At 35.9% G+C, this 14,615-nt stretch overlaps 1 protein-coding gene across 1 annotated transcript in view; it reads left to right on the top strand.

The window, feature by feature from the left end:
* The window catches only part of SEC24B (SEC24 family member B), a 41,044-nt gene that overhangs the window by 7,441 nt on the left and 18,988 nt on the right, over window positions 1–14,615 (top strand). The window contains 4 exon segments of the mRNA XM_010004087.1: window positions 26–211; window positions 5,357–5,461; window positions 12,256–12,336; window positions 13,821–14,002. Of these exon segments, the coding sequence (XP_010002389.1) occupies window positions 26–211; window positions 5,357–5,461; window positions 12,256–12,336; window positions 13,821–14,002 (554 nt within the window).

Here is a 14,615-nt window from a genome sequence, read left to right as displayed (position 1 = left end):
TCCTGCTTTCTGCTGTTGTTTTCAGGTGGCATTGATTCCTCACAGCCTGCACACTCTGTGAGCCAGAGCATTCCGTTTACCAAGTCTGGCACTGGAACATTATCTTCCTCTGCTGTGAACTCATCAGTAAAGACACCTGCTCCAAGCCTTTCTTCACAGCCACGATCTTCACCCACTGTTACACAGTCACCAGAATCAGCCCTTCAGGAAGGTACTAAAAGGGAATGGGAAGTTACAGTACAGAGTTCTGCCCTGTCCCACATGAGCATATGAATTCTGGAAGCTTTATTGCTGCTCTTCTGCATTTGTCTGACTGAAGTACACCTCTTGCATTTCATCAGGTTCCTGTAATGTCCTTGTTTTGTACCACCTTGGTTCTAGCTTCTCTTATCTTGTCTCTTTTGATTTCCTTTGGCCACATGTCATCTTTGTCTCGTTGGCAGTCTTCCATTTCTCTTCCTCTGAAAACTTTTCTCCATTATTCTAAATCTTCTCACTATTTTAAACTTCTTGGAAGAGGGTCTTAAAAGTACCTTTTGTAATCAGCCTGTATTGGAAAATCAGGTGCAAGCTAGCAATGTACCATTACTAGCACAGGGAAACAGAGAAGTTTGAGTATTAAATTCAAACTGTTAGAATTGCTTTCGTATTCCCTAGATGAAAGCTCCCATGGAAGGCTGCTGCAGTTTTTGTGGGGGAACTGAAGAGTTCTCTTATGAGCTTCTTCCTTTTCTGGTGTTGGTAGCTTCTTGACAAAGAATCAATAGGGTCTTAAGCCTTCAGCCCTGCTTATTCTGCCCTGATGTTTTGACTTGCCTCTTGATTGGTACATGTTTCTGTATCTATTATTCCAAATGTAATTTACTGCACTGTTGTTTTTTTTTAATGTGTTTTCTCTATGTGATTTCAGAATTAAAAAAAAAAATCTTATGGAAAAGTAATTGAACATATAAGGTGGAAGTAGACGTTCACTTTTTCCAGAACAATGTCATATGTCTAGTGTTCAAAATAATTCTAAAAAGCCTGGTGTGTGACTGTTGCAGCATGTTTCTTATTCTTAAATTTCAGATGTCTGAATTCTCCCCTTTCCTTAGTTTCCTCCTTTTTTTTGGTGCAGTGGAGAATGCATGTAAAGAAATAATTTGTCTGTGAATCAGCTCTCTATATCTTACAGGCAAAAAGATAATTCTTCATTGCTGTAAAGGCCTATGTACACTATCATTTTAAGGGACATAATTTTTGGAACTATGCTTGGGTTTTGCACAGTTTTATAGTTGATTTTGGTACTGGGTAAAAATTTTAATTTAGATGTCCTTGCTAGGAAAAACTATTCCTTCATCTTCCAGATAAATTGCGTAACTGCATTCCTAATGAGAAAAAGGATTTTAGCTGTTTAACTGTGCTTGCTTCGATGTACAGTATTTATGTTCCTGCAGTGATTCCTGTGGAGTGTGTGAGCATAATGTTGTATGTTAAATACAAATCACTGTGGTCGCTGCTAAACTCTTCACTAAATTAAAATGCTTCCGTATAACTGAAGACTAATGCAAATATGTAGCTGAATGGGTACACCAGCAATGATAACCAATGTTCCTGTGTCAGGAATATAAACATAAGTCATCAGGAGTTTGCATTGATATCAATATAATCAGTGACAAATCCATGTACATGTCATCGTGCATGTATATTTCTGTGTTTAGATGATAATTTTATGAGCATTAGAAAACTTCAAACTCTTTCCTTCAATTTCATTTGAGGAATCTGAAGTACATACTGTAGTCTTCCAATACCTTTTTATTAACAATTACATTTGGTAGCTTTATTTGCAGGAATTAACCTGCTGAAAAAATAGAACTCATCTACTGAATATTTGTCTCACTTTTTAGAATTCCAGGTGTATTTCTCATGCAGAGATTAAATGGACTGAATTTTCTTCTTATTATACAGTAGTGTGGTCTACATGAAAGCATTTTGGAAAATCAGTTTGGATTGATTTGTAAAGTGGATTTTGATGTTTTAAGCTCCTGTGTGGGCATCTCTATACAGAATCAAAATACCTTTAATTGTTTTCTTGGCTAAGTTCTAATAAGACAATAGACTTACGATGTATTAAAGTATATTTAATCTTATATAAATCTTACATAAATATCCATAACAAATGTAATGCAAGTGAACTAGTTTACTTGAAAAAGGTGTCTTAGAGGTGAACCTTTGAATGTTTGTCCCGTCTGGAATTTTTTTGTAGACTTCCTTAGATTTTGTGTTAATGAGAGAACCTAATGAGTAAATTAAGTTCATTTAAAGCAAAGAGTTTAAGAATGGAGGACTTATTTTGTAAGAGCTACTGTTTGTAATATTAAGATCTTAATGCCATAGTAAATTCATCAAATATGAGAAGGTTATGGGTAGAGAACCATTTAAAGAAATTCAGAATATAGCATATTTTTGCACATGGTTGTTTCATTTTCATTTTTGATGTGGCCTCCATTCCAAAACTTAAGCCACATAAAATGTGTGCTTTATGTTTTGAAGTCTTTCATGGTATAGCTGATTGTATTTAAAATACCTAATTAGTTCATTTATTTAATAGGCAAATATGTTCTTATCCCAGTTTATCCTTTTGTGTCCTCCCACCTACATTGATCAGTATCTGTAAAATACAGTGGGATAAAGCATTAGAATGCAGTATTATTATATTGCAGATCCACTGGTAGCAAGGTTTAGAAATTTCCACTCCAAGAAATTTGTAACTATTTAAATTACATGGTTGCAGGTTTAAGACAGACCTATGAAGTGATCTCACTCAAGATAAATATTTCAAAGTAAGCATTTGCTGTTGTAAGAGTAGGAGACTTTAATGTTATTAGCAGCTCTGCAAAAGATATGGAGCAAAACTGAGTTGTCACAACAGAAGTAATGATTACGCATATGGTGGCACTGCAGTTTTCAACCACCCATTTCTGCCCTACAGTTGCTTTCTTCCTTGTACTGTCCTACTGGTGGCATTGCTGTGCAGTGAACCAGAACTGGAGGCTTCTCCATCAGAGTTTTGTTGTACTGCCAGCAAGGAAAATAAAAAATCTAAGCGAGCTCATAAGGCCACTAAGAGTTAACCAGTCCTGCCTCCAGAGTACTCATAGTGACATAGTTCACAGTTACTACTGTGTCACTAGCTTGTTTTTTAATCTCTTTTTCTGTATTGTTTCTGAACACGTGAATCTTTTATGTATGTAACCAGTGACTGGAAAAGGGAAGTTTTAGCAGTAGAAGTTTTTGTTTTCCAAAAAAAATTCCAAAGACTCTAAAGTAGCATTATTAGAATTACTAATTTAGTATTTTTCTCTCACCTGCCCATGCTTGGAATTCTCGTATTGACATGCGCTTTCCAGGTAGATTTACTTGTATTTGTTAGAGGTCTGTCTTTGCACTCTCATGCTGTGTCCATCATCTTTTACTTTGGCTTTCTTTGTTACAATGTGTCTCTTCTTGTCATCCTGACCTTTTTCCCTTTTACTTGCATGTTAACTATTTTAAATTTTTTATCCTCCATGATAATGCAGTTCTGTCTTATTCCTCATTAGCTCTCCCAGGCCTGAGAAGAGACAGAGTTCCCTTGGATGCAGTGTGGTTTTGCACGGAGAGCAGTTTTCTTGTATCCTCCTTAGCAAGTGCATGCAGTAGCCATCATAAAAGATGGGATGATGAATCACTTGAGTTAGTCTTGTGTTTTAGCGCTGTAGAGAAACTGAAGCATTATTGTACCTTCTTGTTTGCACTTGGGTTGATTTTTCCCTTCATTGTTGTAACTGCTTGTGGAGAAACTTGATTGGAATTGTAGGACTATTAATGCACTAGATAAAGTGAAATAGTGTCAGTCTCTTCTTGCAGAGTTCAGCTTCTCAAGGATTTTGTGATGTAGTTTTGCTCTGTCTTTTTACTACTGCTGTTAGAATAGATCCTCTTCACCTTGATTCTGTTTTTTTGGAGTGAAATTCAAGTAGCCCTCTTGGAATCATTTGCTAAACCCTTTTAAAAAAGCCATGAAACTAACAGCTTTTTTAGCCTGTAGTTTAAATAAAACAAAGGTTGATATAGTTTATTTACATTGTGGGTGATGAAATAATTAATTACTGTTATGGTTTCAGATTATACATAACATACAACACTTTTCTAGTGCTTTATAGTGTTAAAATAAGGACACTATTCTAATGGTGCCATGGTGGTGCTACAGGGAAGAAAGCCCAAACTCTCCAAATTCTGGAAAAATTTTGAAAACTTTTGAAGAGTAAGGATATTTTCTTGTAACAGCAATCCATTGGATTGCTAAGAGAGAAACAGCCGTCACTTTTATTTGTTTAGGATGTCTCTGCCTGACTACAAGCATATTTAAAATCCTTGCTAGCCCTGCCCCGTGATAAGAGAAACTCCAGATTTGTTGAAGGTGCAGAAATTGCATCAATAATGATTAATGTAGGAAATTAATTATAAACCATTGCTGCATGCTTTACTTTTTTAAAATGGTATATGTATGTGCCGTGTGTGTGTATTGTTCACATATCTTTTGATATTGTAAAAAAACCAAAACAAAAAAATATCCAATACCCACTACCAAAAGATGCTATAGATTGTGGTTTGGAGGTGACAGTGGTAACAGTTGTTGAGTTGTCACCAGATCTCAAAAGTGGATAATGTGTTGAGGTGCTTCAGTATGGGTCTGTGAGCCTCAGTTTAGACACTGGTTTAAAAATAAGACTAACCAAGTTTTCACGTTTACCTAGTGTAAATTTCACTGTCTGTGTTGCTGAGGTATATGTTTGTACTCTCACATGTTACAGCAGCAATATATTTTATTAATTTCTGACAGTGTTCAGAATTTCAACTTGAATTATTCCTGTCCTAAAAGGAGCAGGTGTGCCAAGCAAAAGTTTCATGCTAATGTTTTTGTAACACAATTTTAGTTTATCTGGGAAGGAACATGTTTATTTCTATATGTTAACCTGTAAAAGTATTGCAGTGGACAACTGATATTAAATACAAACCTAGAAAGTCTGTGTTTTAAGTTCCTGATGCACACAAGCATTCACTTACACACGTATATATAAAATTTCCTGCTAATTTCTGTGTGCTACTAATACTCTTTGGTAAACTAGCCCACTAAAAGCTGATTCTGCTGTGTTGCTCATATAGTTCATATATGAACTCTAATTCTATAGTCTAGGGTTTTATATTTAACTTTGGCATGTTGGGATTTTTCTCTAGGATGGCTAATTTTTCTCACTTCTAATGCAATGATTTGTGACTTGTTTCTCATCTTTCTGTCTGTCTGACTCTTATGTTTGTGCTTTCCACTTCACAGGCATGCAGTATGGTGGATATGTTAATAATCAAGCTAGCTCTGCACCAGCTCCCTTGTCATCAAGTTCAGATGATGAGGAAGAGGATGAGGAGGATGAGGAAGCAGGTTGGCTTTAGCTTTACACCAGTATCTTGTTCTCTTCCTACTCGAGTTTTGTTCCATATGTCCACCCCCTGAAGCTTTTTTCCTTGAAGACTAACAGTCACTCAGACTCATCATGTATCAAGTTAACTAGACATGTCCCAGCTTTTATTAGTGTAGTAAACAAAAAGGCGTTCAGTAGTGGTCAGCAAAGTCTTGTTCATTTGTCATATTAATGCCAGAGGTTTTATGTCTCTAACAAAGTATTATTCACACTTCGCAAGACTCCCATATGTTTAATCATTTGATTTGCAGTAGGCTCTAAACTCTTAACTGAAAAAACTACATCTAGAACTTGGACTTATAATTGCTTATGTTAAATAACTAGTTACATTTGTATTGTTACGTTAAACAGTGTTTACCTTGTTTTCCATTTTACATATAGGGAACCCTTACAATTAAGGTAGTAAATATTGAAAGGTAATTGGTGCTTTTTAAGATAGTAAATTAATCTGTACTGCTTCTTTTTTTCTCCTTCAAAAGTATGTCTGTATGGTCAGACACATAGATTCAGTTTTAACCTGCTTGATTTGTAGGGAACTTAAAAAGATTGCCTTCTTACTTATTTTTTTTTTAAGAAGCAGTTTGTCCTGATCAGTTGAAATGTTATCTTCTTGGTCGCAAGGAGTCTGCCTGTATTTTGTCAGAATTGCCTCATTTTGTGATTTTTATGTTTGTCACTGTCTTAGTTCCTTGGATGGTAACTTTTTTTCTTCTAACTTCAAGACAAGTCTTTACAATCTATATGTGAGTGATAAAAGTGTAAAAAGCTTTTTGCGATTAAACATTAGGATTTTACCCTTTTTCTTAGATGGAAGTCATGTACATACTTTGTTTTCATATACTACTCCCATTTGTGTGTGTGTTGGCTTTGACTATTAATTTGCATAGCAGAATTTTGTAACTTTTACTTTAAACTTGTAATTCATATTGTAACTAGGCAGAAAAAAATCAGTGCCATATAATTCTGAGTTTTATTAAAATAATTAAATCATAAAACTAGAATACTGTAAAAGTATTCAGCCACAAAGATGATCAGAGGGCTGGACACCTCCCCTATGAAGATAGGCTAAGGAAATTGGGGTTGTTCAGCATAGAGAAGAGGAGGCTCTGTGGTAACCTTATAGCAACTATACAATATCTGAAGGGGGCCTACAAGAAAGCTGGGGTAGGGCTTTTTATACAGATGTATAGTGAGAGGACAAGGGACAATAGTCTAAAGCTTAAAGAGGGGGAGATTCAGATTGAACATTAGGAAAAAGCTCTTTCCTGTGAGGGTGGTGAGATGCTGGAACAGGTTGACCAGGGAGGTTGTGGATGCCCCCTCCCTGGAGGTCTTCAGTACAAGCTTGGATGGGGCCCTGAGCGACCTGATCTAGTGGGAGGTGTCCCTGCTCATGCAGGGGAATTGGAACTAGGTGACCTTTAATGTCTCTTCCAACCCAAACCATTCTGATTCTGTGAAAAGTAGTTTAGTGCGCTGTTAATGATAGCGTGAAGAATGATGCAAAACAATAATGACTTTCAGGTCATAACTATAACAAAGTATTATTCACACTTCGCAAGACTCCCATATGTTTAATCATTTGATTTGCAGTAGGCTCTAAACTCTTAACTGAAAAAACTACATCTAGAACTTGGACTTATAATTGCTTATGTTAAATAACTAGTTACATTTGTATTGTTACGTTAAACAGTGTTTACCTTGTTTTCCATTTTACATATAGGGAACCCTTACAATTAAGGTAGTAAATATTGAAAGGTAATTGGTGCTTTTTAAGATAGTAAATTAATCTATACTGCTTCTTTTTTTCTCCTTCAAAAGTATGTCTGTATGGTCAGACACATAGATTCAGTTTTAACCTGCTTGATTTGTAGGGAACTTAAAAAGATTGCCTTCTTACTTATTTTTTTTTTAAGAAGCAGTTTGTCCTGATCAGTTGAAATGTTATCTTCTTGGTCGCAAGGAGTCTGCCTGTATTTTGTCAGAATTGCCTCATTTTGTGATTTTTATGTTTGTCACTGTCTTAGTTCCTTGGATGGTAACTTTTTTTCTTCTAACTTCAAGACAAGTCTTTACAATCTATATGTGAGTGATAAAAGTGTAACAAGCTTTTTGCGATTAAACATTAGGATTTTACCCTTTTTCTTAGATGGAAGTCATGTACATACTTTGTTTTCATATACTACTCCCATTTGTGTGTGTGTTGGCTTTGACTATTAATTTGCATAGCAGAATTTTGTAACTTTTACTTTAAACTTGTAATTCATATTGTAACTAGGCAGAAAAAAATCAGTGCCATATAATTCTGAGTTTTATTAAAATAATTAAATCATAAAACTAGAATACTGTAAAAGTATTCAGCCACAAAGATGATCAGAGGGCTGGACACCTCCCCTATGAAGATAGGCTAAGGAAATTGGGGTTGTTCAGCATAGAGAAGAGGAGGCTCTGTGGTAACCTTATAGCAACTATACAATATCTGAAGGGGGCCTACAAGAAAGCTGGGGTAGGGCTTTTTATACAGATGTATAGTGAGAGGACAAGGGACAATAGTCTAAAGCTTAAAGAGGGGGAGATTCAGATTGAACATTAGGAAAAAGCTCTTTCCTGTGAGGGTGGTGAGATGCTGGAACAGGTTGACCAGGGAGGTTGTGGATGCCCCCTCCCTGGAGGTCTTCAGTACAAGCTTGGATGGGGCCCTGAGCGACCTGATCTAGTGGGAGGTGTCCCTGCTCATGCAGGGGAATTGGAACTAGGTGACCTTTAATGTCTCTTCCAACCCAAACCATTCTGATTCTGTGAAAAGTAGTTTAGTGCGCTGTTAATGATAGCGTGAAGAATGATGCAAAACAATAATGACTTTCAGGTCATAACTAAGAACAGAGTGATGGGTTCAGGTCACCAATTTGAATAATACTGTTTCAACTGTTACATTGAATTATTTGTAGAACTTTAGGAGAAAGCAGCTGCTGTTCTTTTTCCAAGGAGGAAGGAATTTTCAGCTGAAGACACTTGTAATTGTTCTAGCAAGAGAGGGGCAGGATTTGGAGGGTGCAATAGTATCCATATAAGGGATATTATTAACTCCTAATGGAGCACAACTACTAGGATATTTTATGTATCCTGTGTAATTCTTGTTACTTCTGGTTATTGGGTTCAGTTTCTTTACTTCCTTAGCCTTTGTGTGATAACACCTTGGATCTTTCAAAAGCCTTGAGTGTTAGCATTAAATTATGCATAGTAACCATTGTGTAACTCTTGTTTTTAAATCTAAGGATACTTCCTAATTTTAGATACCAGAATTTTTGCTACTGCTGTGACTGTAATTAGACTTCATTAGCTAGAAAACAATTGTACTTTGGGATATAAAATTTGCGTAGGCTGTTGTGATGCAGCTACTGTTTGAACTCTGCTTTCTAAAGAGTATGCTAGAAGAGGGAGAGCATTTTGGGTTTTTTTTATTGCTAGGCTGCCTACTGATTATCTGCAGATAATTATCTTCATCTAATCCCATTCCAAGGTTTCTGTCAAAGGATGTATCAGAATTTTATCGACTACAACCTTTATCTCTTTACTTTGTTCCCTAACCCTATCAGAGGCAAAGTTTGCATATGCCTTACCATCTTTTTCTCAGGTTTTGGACTTCTCTAAAGCTCGAGCCTTTGAGCTATCCTAGTACTTTAATTTATCTTATGCACCTGGGTTCAATATATAGGCTGTCTGATTAATAAGCATCCTGGTTTATTTCCTGTCACCAGGAGCTGATTCAAATCCTAAACAGATCCTGTAGACAGGTTTCTAGCTCAGGCTGTGCCAGGGATTTGATAAAAAATAGGTGTTGGACACCAGATTGCTTATGTTTATGTAGCTGCTTAATTTTTTTGTCATTCTTACCAATTAGGTCTTTTAAGTATGTTACTAAAGAGTTATTGAAAACTCTGAAAGCAGAAGTTTTACTGGTAAAATAATTACCTAACTGTAAAAGCTTAGAGATTTTATTTAAGTGGTGTTTGGTAATATTTTTTTCTTTATAAAACTTTTTTGTGTCTTCCTAAAATGTTCTTTGGTCTGGTGCTGATTAAGCTAAGCTAAGCTTTGACAGCTGTTTTAGCTTAATTTAAGCATAGGAAAACTATTATTTAATTTTGTGGAAGTTCTTGTGGTTTTTATTGATTGAAAATATGTAAGACTTCCATGACATGGGACCAGCTTAGAGTTTGAAGCTACTTTTGGTCTGCAGAAAACTGTACAACTCATTGTTTTTGAGTCAAGTATTTGTTTTCCTTTGGGGGGAGTAGAAAAGGGCACGTCATAATTCTTGTAGGCATTGGGATGCTGTTCTTGAGAATATGTTTAAAAAATTGAAAGTTTCTTAGAAGCAAAGACCTTAAGTGAAAGGTCTTCATTAAGTAAATGGAATACTCAGTAATAGGATTCTATGTTTCTTATATTAAATTTGGCAAACCTTTTTTATGTTTCAAAGTATCTGAGATTATACTTCCTGGCTAAAATGTTTCTGCATGTCAGAAATTATGCATAGAATATTTTTGGTAGTAGTACAACTAAGCTGCATTATTTTTACTTACAACATGCCTTTAAAATATTCTTTTATATATTTGTCAAGTTGGTTTATCTTGCCTTTTCCAGCCGAGCTTGGGAAGTATATAATAGTTCTTTGCAACTCATTGTATCATAAGTATCTTCCTAGTGAAAAGAGCAAACTCTTTTTATAGGGAGTTCTATTATAGGTGGATATAATTTATGAGTGCAATTTACTGTGGGAAACTGTACGACTGACCTAGTGGTTAAGTCAGAAAGGTTTAACTCATGTCTTACACCAACATGTGTGTATTGTCTTAATATTATTTTGAAATGCAGGACTAACTTCTGGTCAGACAAGAAAAATCTTACTGAAAATTCTTACATTGTGATCGTGTTGACCTAATAAAAGTGTGTTTTGTGTTTTCTGTAGTGGGACTTAGCAAACCTTGAAAAGCTGTGTTTCTGCTCAAGGAACAAAATTAAGCCTGTTCCCTTCAGTTTATAGGATAGAAAGGTCAGATTCGGTAGGAAAAGATATCTTGTAGTCAATGTTCTTTCGTAAGCCTCAGAAAAACAAAGGGAAATTTATGGTGTAAAACAACGTTATGTGAGTTTCCCAGTGTTATTATTTAAAATAAAATCTATTGTTAGTGTTACTTTTTTTGAGTAGTTTTTCTGTTTCTTAGCTGAATGCTTTAATGTCAAAATGCTAAAAAATAATTTATACAGTTACAGTGTTGTTGTGGTATTAATGTGTCCCAAATTTCAGTGATGTTACATTTCCACATGCGAGAGTCTCTGTATTTGTAAATCTCAGTTGAGGGAGGACCAAATCTCTAAAATTCTCTCTTGAAATACATTCAGCTTTATACTGGGACCTGTGGTCACAGTTGATCCTTCTGAGTAGAACAGCATCATTGAATCTCTTTTGAGCATCTTCTGCCACTAAAGTTTTATAGATAATTGTTTTGATCTCTTAAACTTTCTCTCCTCTGTTGTACTTCATGGCTTGGGGTGTTTTAAGGAGCAGATAAATTTCATCTCCTTGGCCCTTTTTCTTTGAAAATGTGTATGAAATGCCACTGGAAGACATTTTTTAAAATATATTTTTGTTTGTAATGCTTTGCAGTAAGATATTCAAGATATCTGCATAGAGTGAATTAAAAGTTAAGTATTAGGAATCTCTTTCGTAATAACAACTATGGATGTGCCCCTGTGTTTTTTTTACTTTTGGCTAGTTAACTTACTTTTACATAGTTACTTTTGTCTTTACCAAAAGTAGTTAGTTATTCAATCATTCTGATTGAAGCTGAGACCTCTTGTAGGTGTTCAGTGGAAAACAGACGCTTTAGATTAAAAACAAAACAAGTTCTGAATTACAGCAACACAGAAAGGAGTAAAGAATGAAATACTTCTCAGTTTTGCTTAAAGGTAGGGGATAGTGCATAAGGGCTCCAAAGACAATAGGAACCTTTGGTTGTTTGCAGTTGTGGAGGCAGTCATGATAGAGGCTGCTTTTAAAATGTTATAAATTGCTTCATTTGGTGTAGTCTAGAAAGAACTTCTAGTTTAATAGAAAAATGTTTTTTATTTCAGGAAACTTTTTTCATTGTTTTTGTCCTTTTCCCATTGCTTTCTTTCTTGCTATTTGTTGGGTGTGTGCTTGTTTGTTTGTTACTATGTTGATTGTTCATCTCTTCCTCCCCCTCCTCTTTGCAATAGGAGTAGCTTTCAGGTCTTAGGGCTGAAATAGTTTGGTTTTTTTTTTCCCCAGGATGTTTCTTAACACAGTTTTTAGAAAAAATTCTCAGTCTCTAGTTCTCAAAAATTTGCCATTTCTGATAGAGGCTGCTTTTAAAATGTTATAAATTGCTTCATTTGGTGTAGTCTAGAAAGAACTTCTAGTTTAATAGAAAAATGTTTTTTATTTCAGGAAACTTTTTTCATTGTTTTTGTCCTTTTCCCATTGCTTTCTTTCTTGCTATTTGTTGGGTGTGTGCTTGTTTGTTTGTTACTATGTTGATTGTTCATCTCTTCCTCCCCCTCCTCTTTGCAATAGGAGTAGCTTTCAGGTCTTAGGGCTGAAATAGTTTGGTTTTTTTTTTCCCCAGGATGTTTCTTAACAACAGTTTTAGAAAAAATTCTCAGTCTCCTAGTTCTCAAAAATTTGCCATTTCTGAAGCATCTAACTCTAAATTATTTTCCTCCGCAGCAATTGATAGTTCCTCAACTACAAGTAGTGCCTCTCCTGTTCTGAACAATTATGATGCTCTGGAAGGAGGTGGCTATCCAGGTAAGCTGTTTATCACATGTTAATTCTTAATTGTTTATTTAAAGACTTAAATATTTACTGGCTATGATTTTTTTTTCTACTTCTGTTGTAATTTCTTGTTAATTAACACATAGGTAAAAGGAAATGCCTATAAAAGAGCTGGGGGAGTTCATCAGAGAGAACACACCTTGCTTTTTTAATCACTTTTCACAGTTTTAACACTAAAGTTGGAGTACCTGTTTAATAGAACTTACCTGTATCGTAAGTCATAGGTTTCATTGTGATATTGAGGATATTGCTGAAAGTATGCTCTGTGTGAAAGCAGGCATCTTTGTCTAGGCCATACTCTGTGACTTACTGTGTTGACATTAGTAACTGATAGTAGAATTGTAGAATCATAGAATATGCTGAGTCAGAAGGGACCCGTCAGGATCATGGAGTCCAACTCCTGTCCCTGTGTAGGGCACCCCAAGATTCACATGTGCCTGGGAGCATCATCCAAATGCTTCTTGAACTCAGGCAGGCTTGGTGCTGTGACCTCTTCCCTGGGGAGCTTGTTCCAGTGCTAAGCCACCCCCTGAGTGGCTGAGTATCCTTTTCCTGATATTCAATCTAAACCTCCCCTGATTCAGCTTCCTGCCATTTCCCGAGTCCTGTCATTGGTCACAGGAGTGAAGAGATCCGTACCTGTCCCATCTCTCACCCCTCTGCCCCCTCTGCTCCAAGCTGAATAATCCAAGTGCCTTCAGCCGCTCCTCATAAATTGTCCCATCCAGACCCTTCATGGTTCTCCTTTGGACACTTTCCAGTAGTTGATGTCCTTTTTATATCGTGGTGCCCAAAATTGCATGCAGTACTCAAGGTGACACGCCACTGAATAGTTGACACACCACTGAAGTTGTTCTCAATGGACCTACAAGCAGACTACCTCAGTCTTGAAATCTGTAGAACTGTCACATTGAGAGCAGGTAGGAAAGAGGCAGGTCAGTGTAGGCTTGCTGCAGGATTGTACAGGAGGGATTTGCTTCACTTCAAGAAAAATTGTCTACGTTTAGAGAACAGTCCTGTTGCCTTAGCTTTGTGGTTTAGAAGTATTTATATGTACTAGAGGGGAAATTAAAGCATGGATGGTCTCTTCTGTGATTTATATCAATCGTAAAACTTGGAATAAAGTGTGATTCTAAAGGGGTTTTATTTCAGTTTTTTGTTCATGTTAAATACTGTTTTTTTAAGTTTGTTTTTTTCTTGTTAAATAGGTTTTTGTTACTAGCTGTACAAGTCTATAGTTGTCTTCCCATGTATATCTCCTTTATCAGCATAACTGTGGTTATCTTCCATGCTAATTTATTTAGTCAGTGAAGGTACGCAACTTGATGGATAACATGAAAGCTTATACATGGAGGAAATGTTGTTTGTTAAGCATTTAGGAGTTTACAATTAAACTAAGAAAGAAATAGAAATAGTAAGCATGTTCAATATTTCTGGGATTTCTTATGTCTTTGCAGAGACACACTCTATGACCAGTAGCCCAGTTCCTCCTCCATCAGTCCCCCAAACATCAAAAGCTTCTAAGCCCTTTGGTTATGGATATCCAACACTGCAACCTGGCTATCAAAATGCAGCACCACCTACCCCTGTTCAGCCCAGTAATCCAGGACACCATCCTGGTTTTCAGCACTATCCACAGGTTTGTACTTTTAATTTAAAAGTTACTTTATTAAGTAATTCCATGGAAAAAGTGTCTTCCAAATGATTGTGCTGTAAAATCCTCAATCCTTAGTTATTTTCAAAGTCAGATGGAAAAGGCTATGGAGCAACATAATTTAACTTTGAAGTTAGCCTTGCTTGGGCAGGGCCTTGGATGACTAGACCACAGAGATGCCTTCCAACCTAACCTTTTCTACTCTACGGGGTTTTTGCTTAGTTGTAATTAAAAAAAAAAATGTGTGTGTACATGTATGTATGTATGTATGTATATAAAAACAGTTTCTGTAACTTGGAAAATTTACATTGTAGCAGCCTTTATAGTAACTAGTTTCATATGCCTGGATTGAAGGATTATGTGTGACTTCCAGTGTTAATTTCTAGAATGAATTTTATTTTTGTCCAGTTATACATATTTGGAAGGTATGTCACATTTACCTTAGCATTTTTAAATTTCTACCATACAATTATTTGGGTTTTTTTACTAACCTCTGCTGTAGCTGTTTCTTCTAATACATATCTGGAAGAACTGGGATTACGAGAAGATTTGACGTTGTTATTTAAATGTCATTGTGTGTTTACTGTTTGCAATGCTC

This window comes from Chaetura pelagica, unplaced genomic scaffold (genome assembly GCF_000747805.2).
Source record: "Chaetura pelagica isolate M959 unplaced genomic scaffold, ChaPel_1.0 scaffold88, whole genome shotgun sequence".
Classification (NCBI taxonomy): domain Eukaryota; kingdom Metazoa; phylum Chordata; class Aves; order Apodiformes; family Apodidae; genus Chaetura; species Chaetura pelagica.
This window is presented reverse-complemented; position numbering and strand designations above follow the sequence as displayed.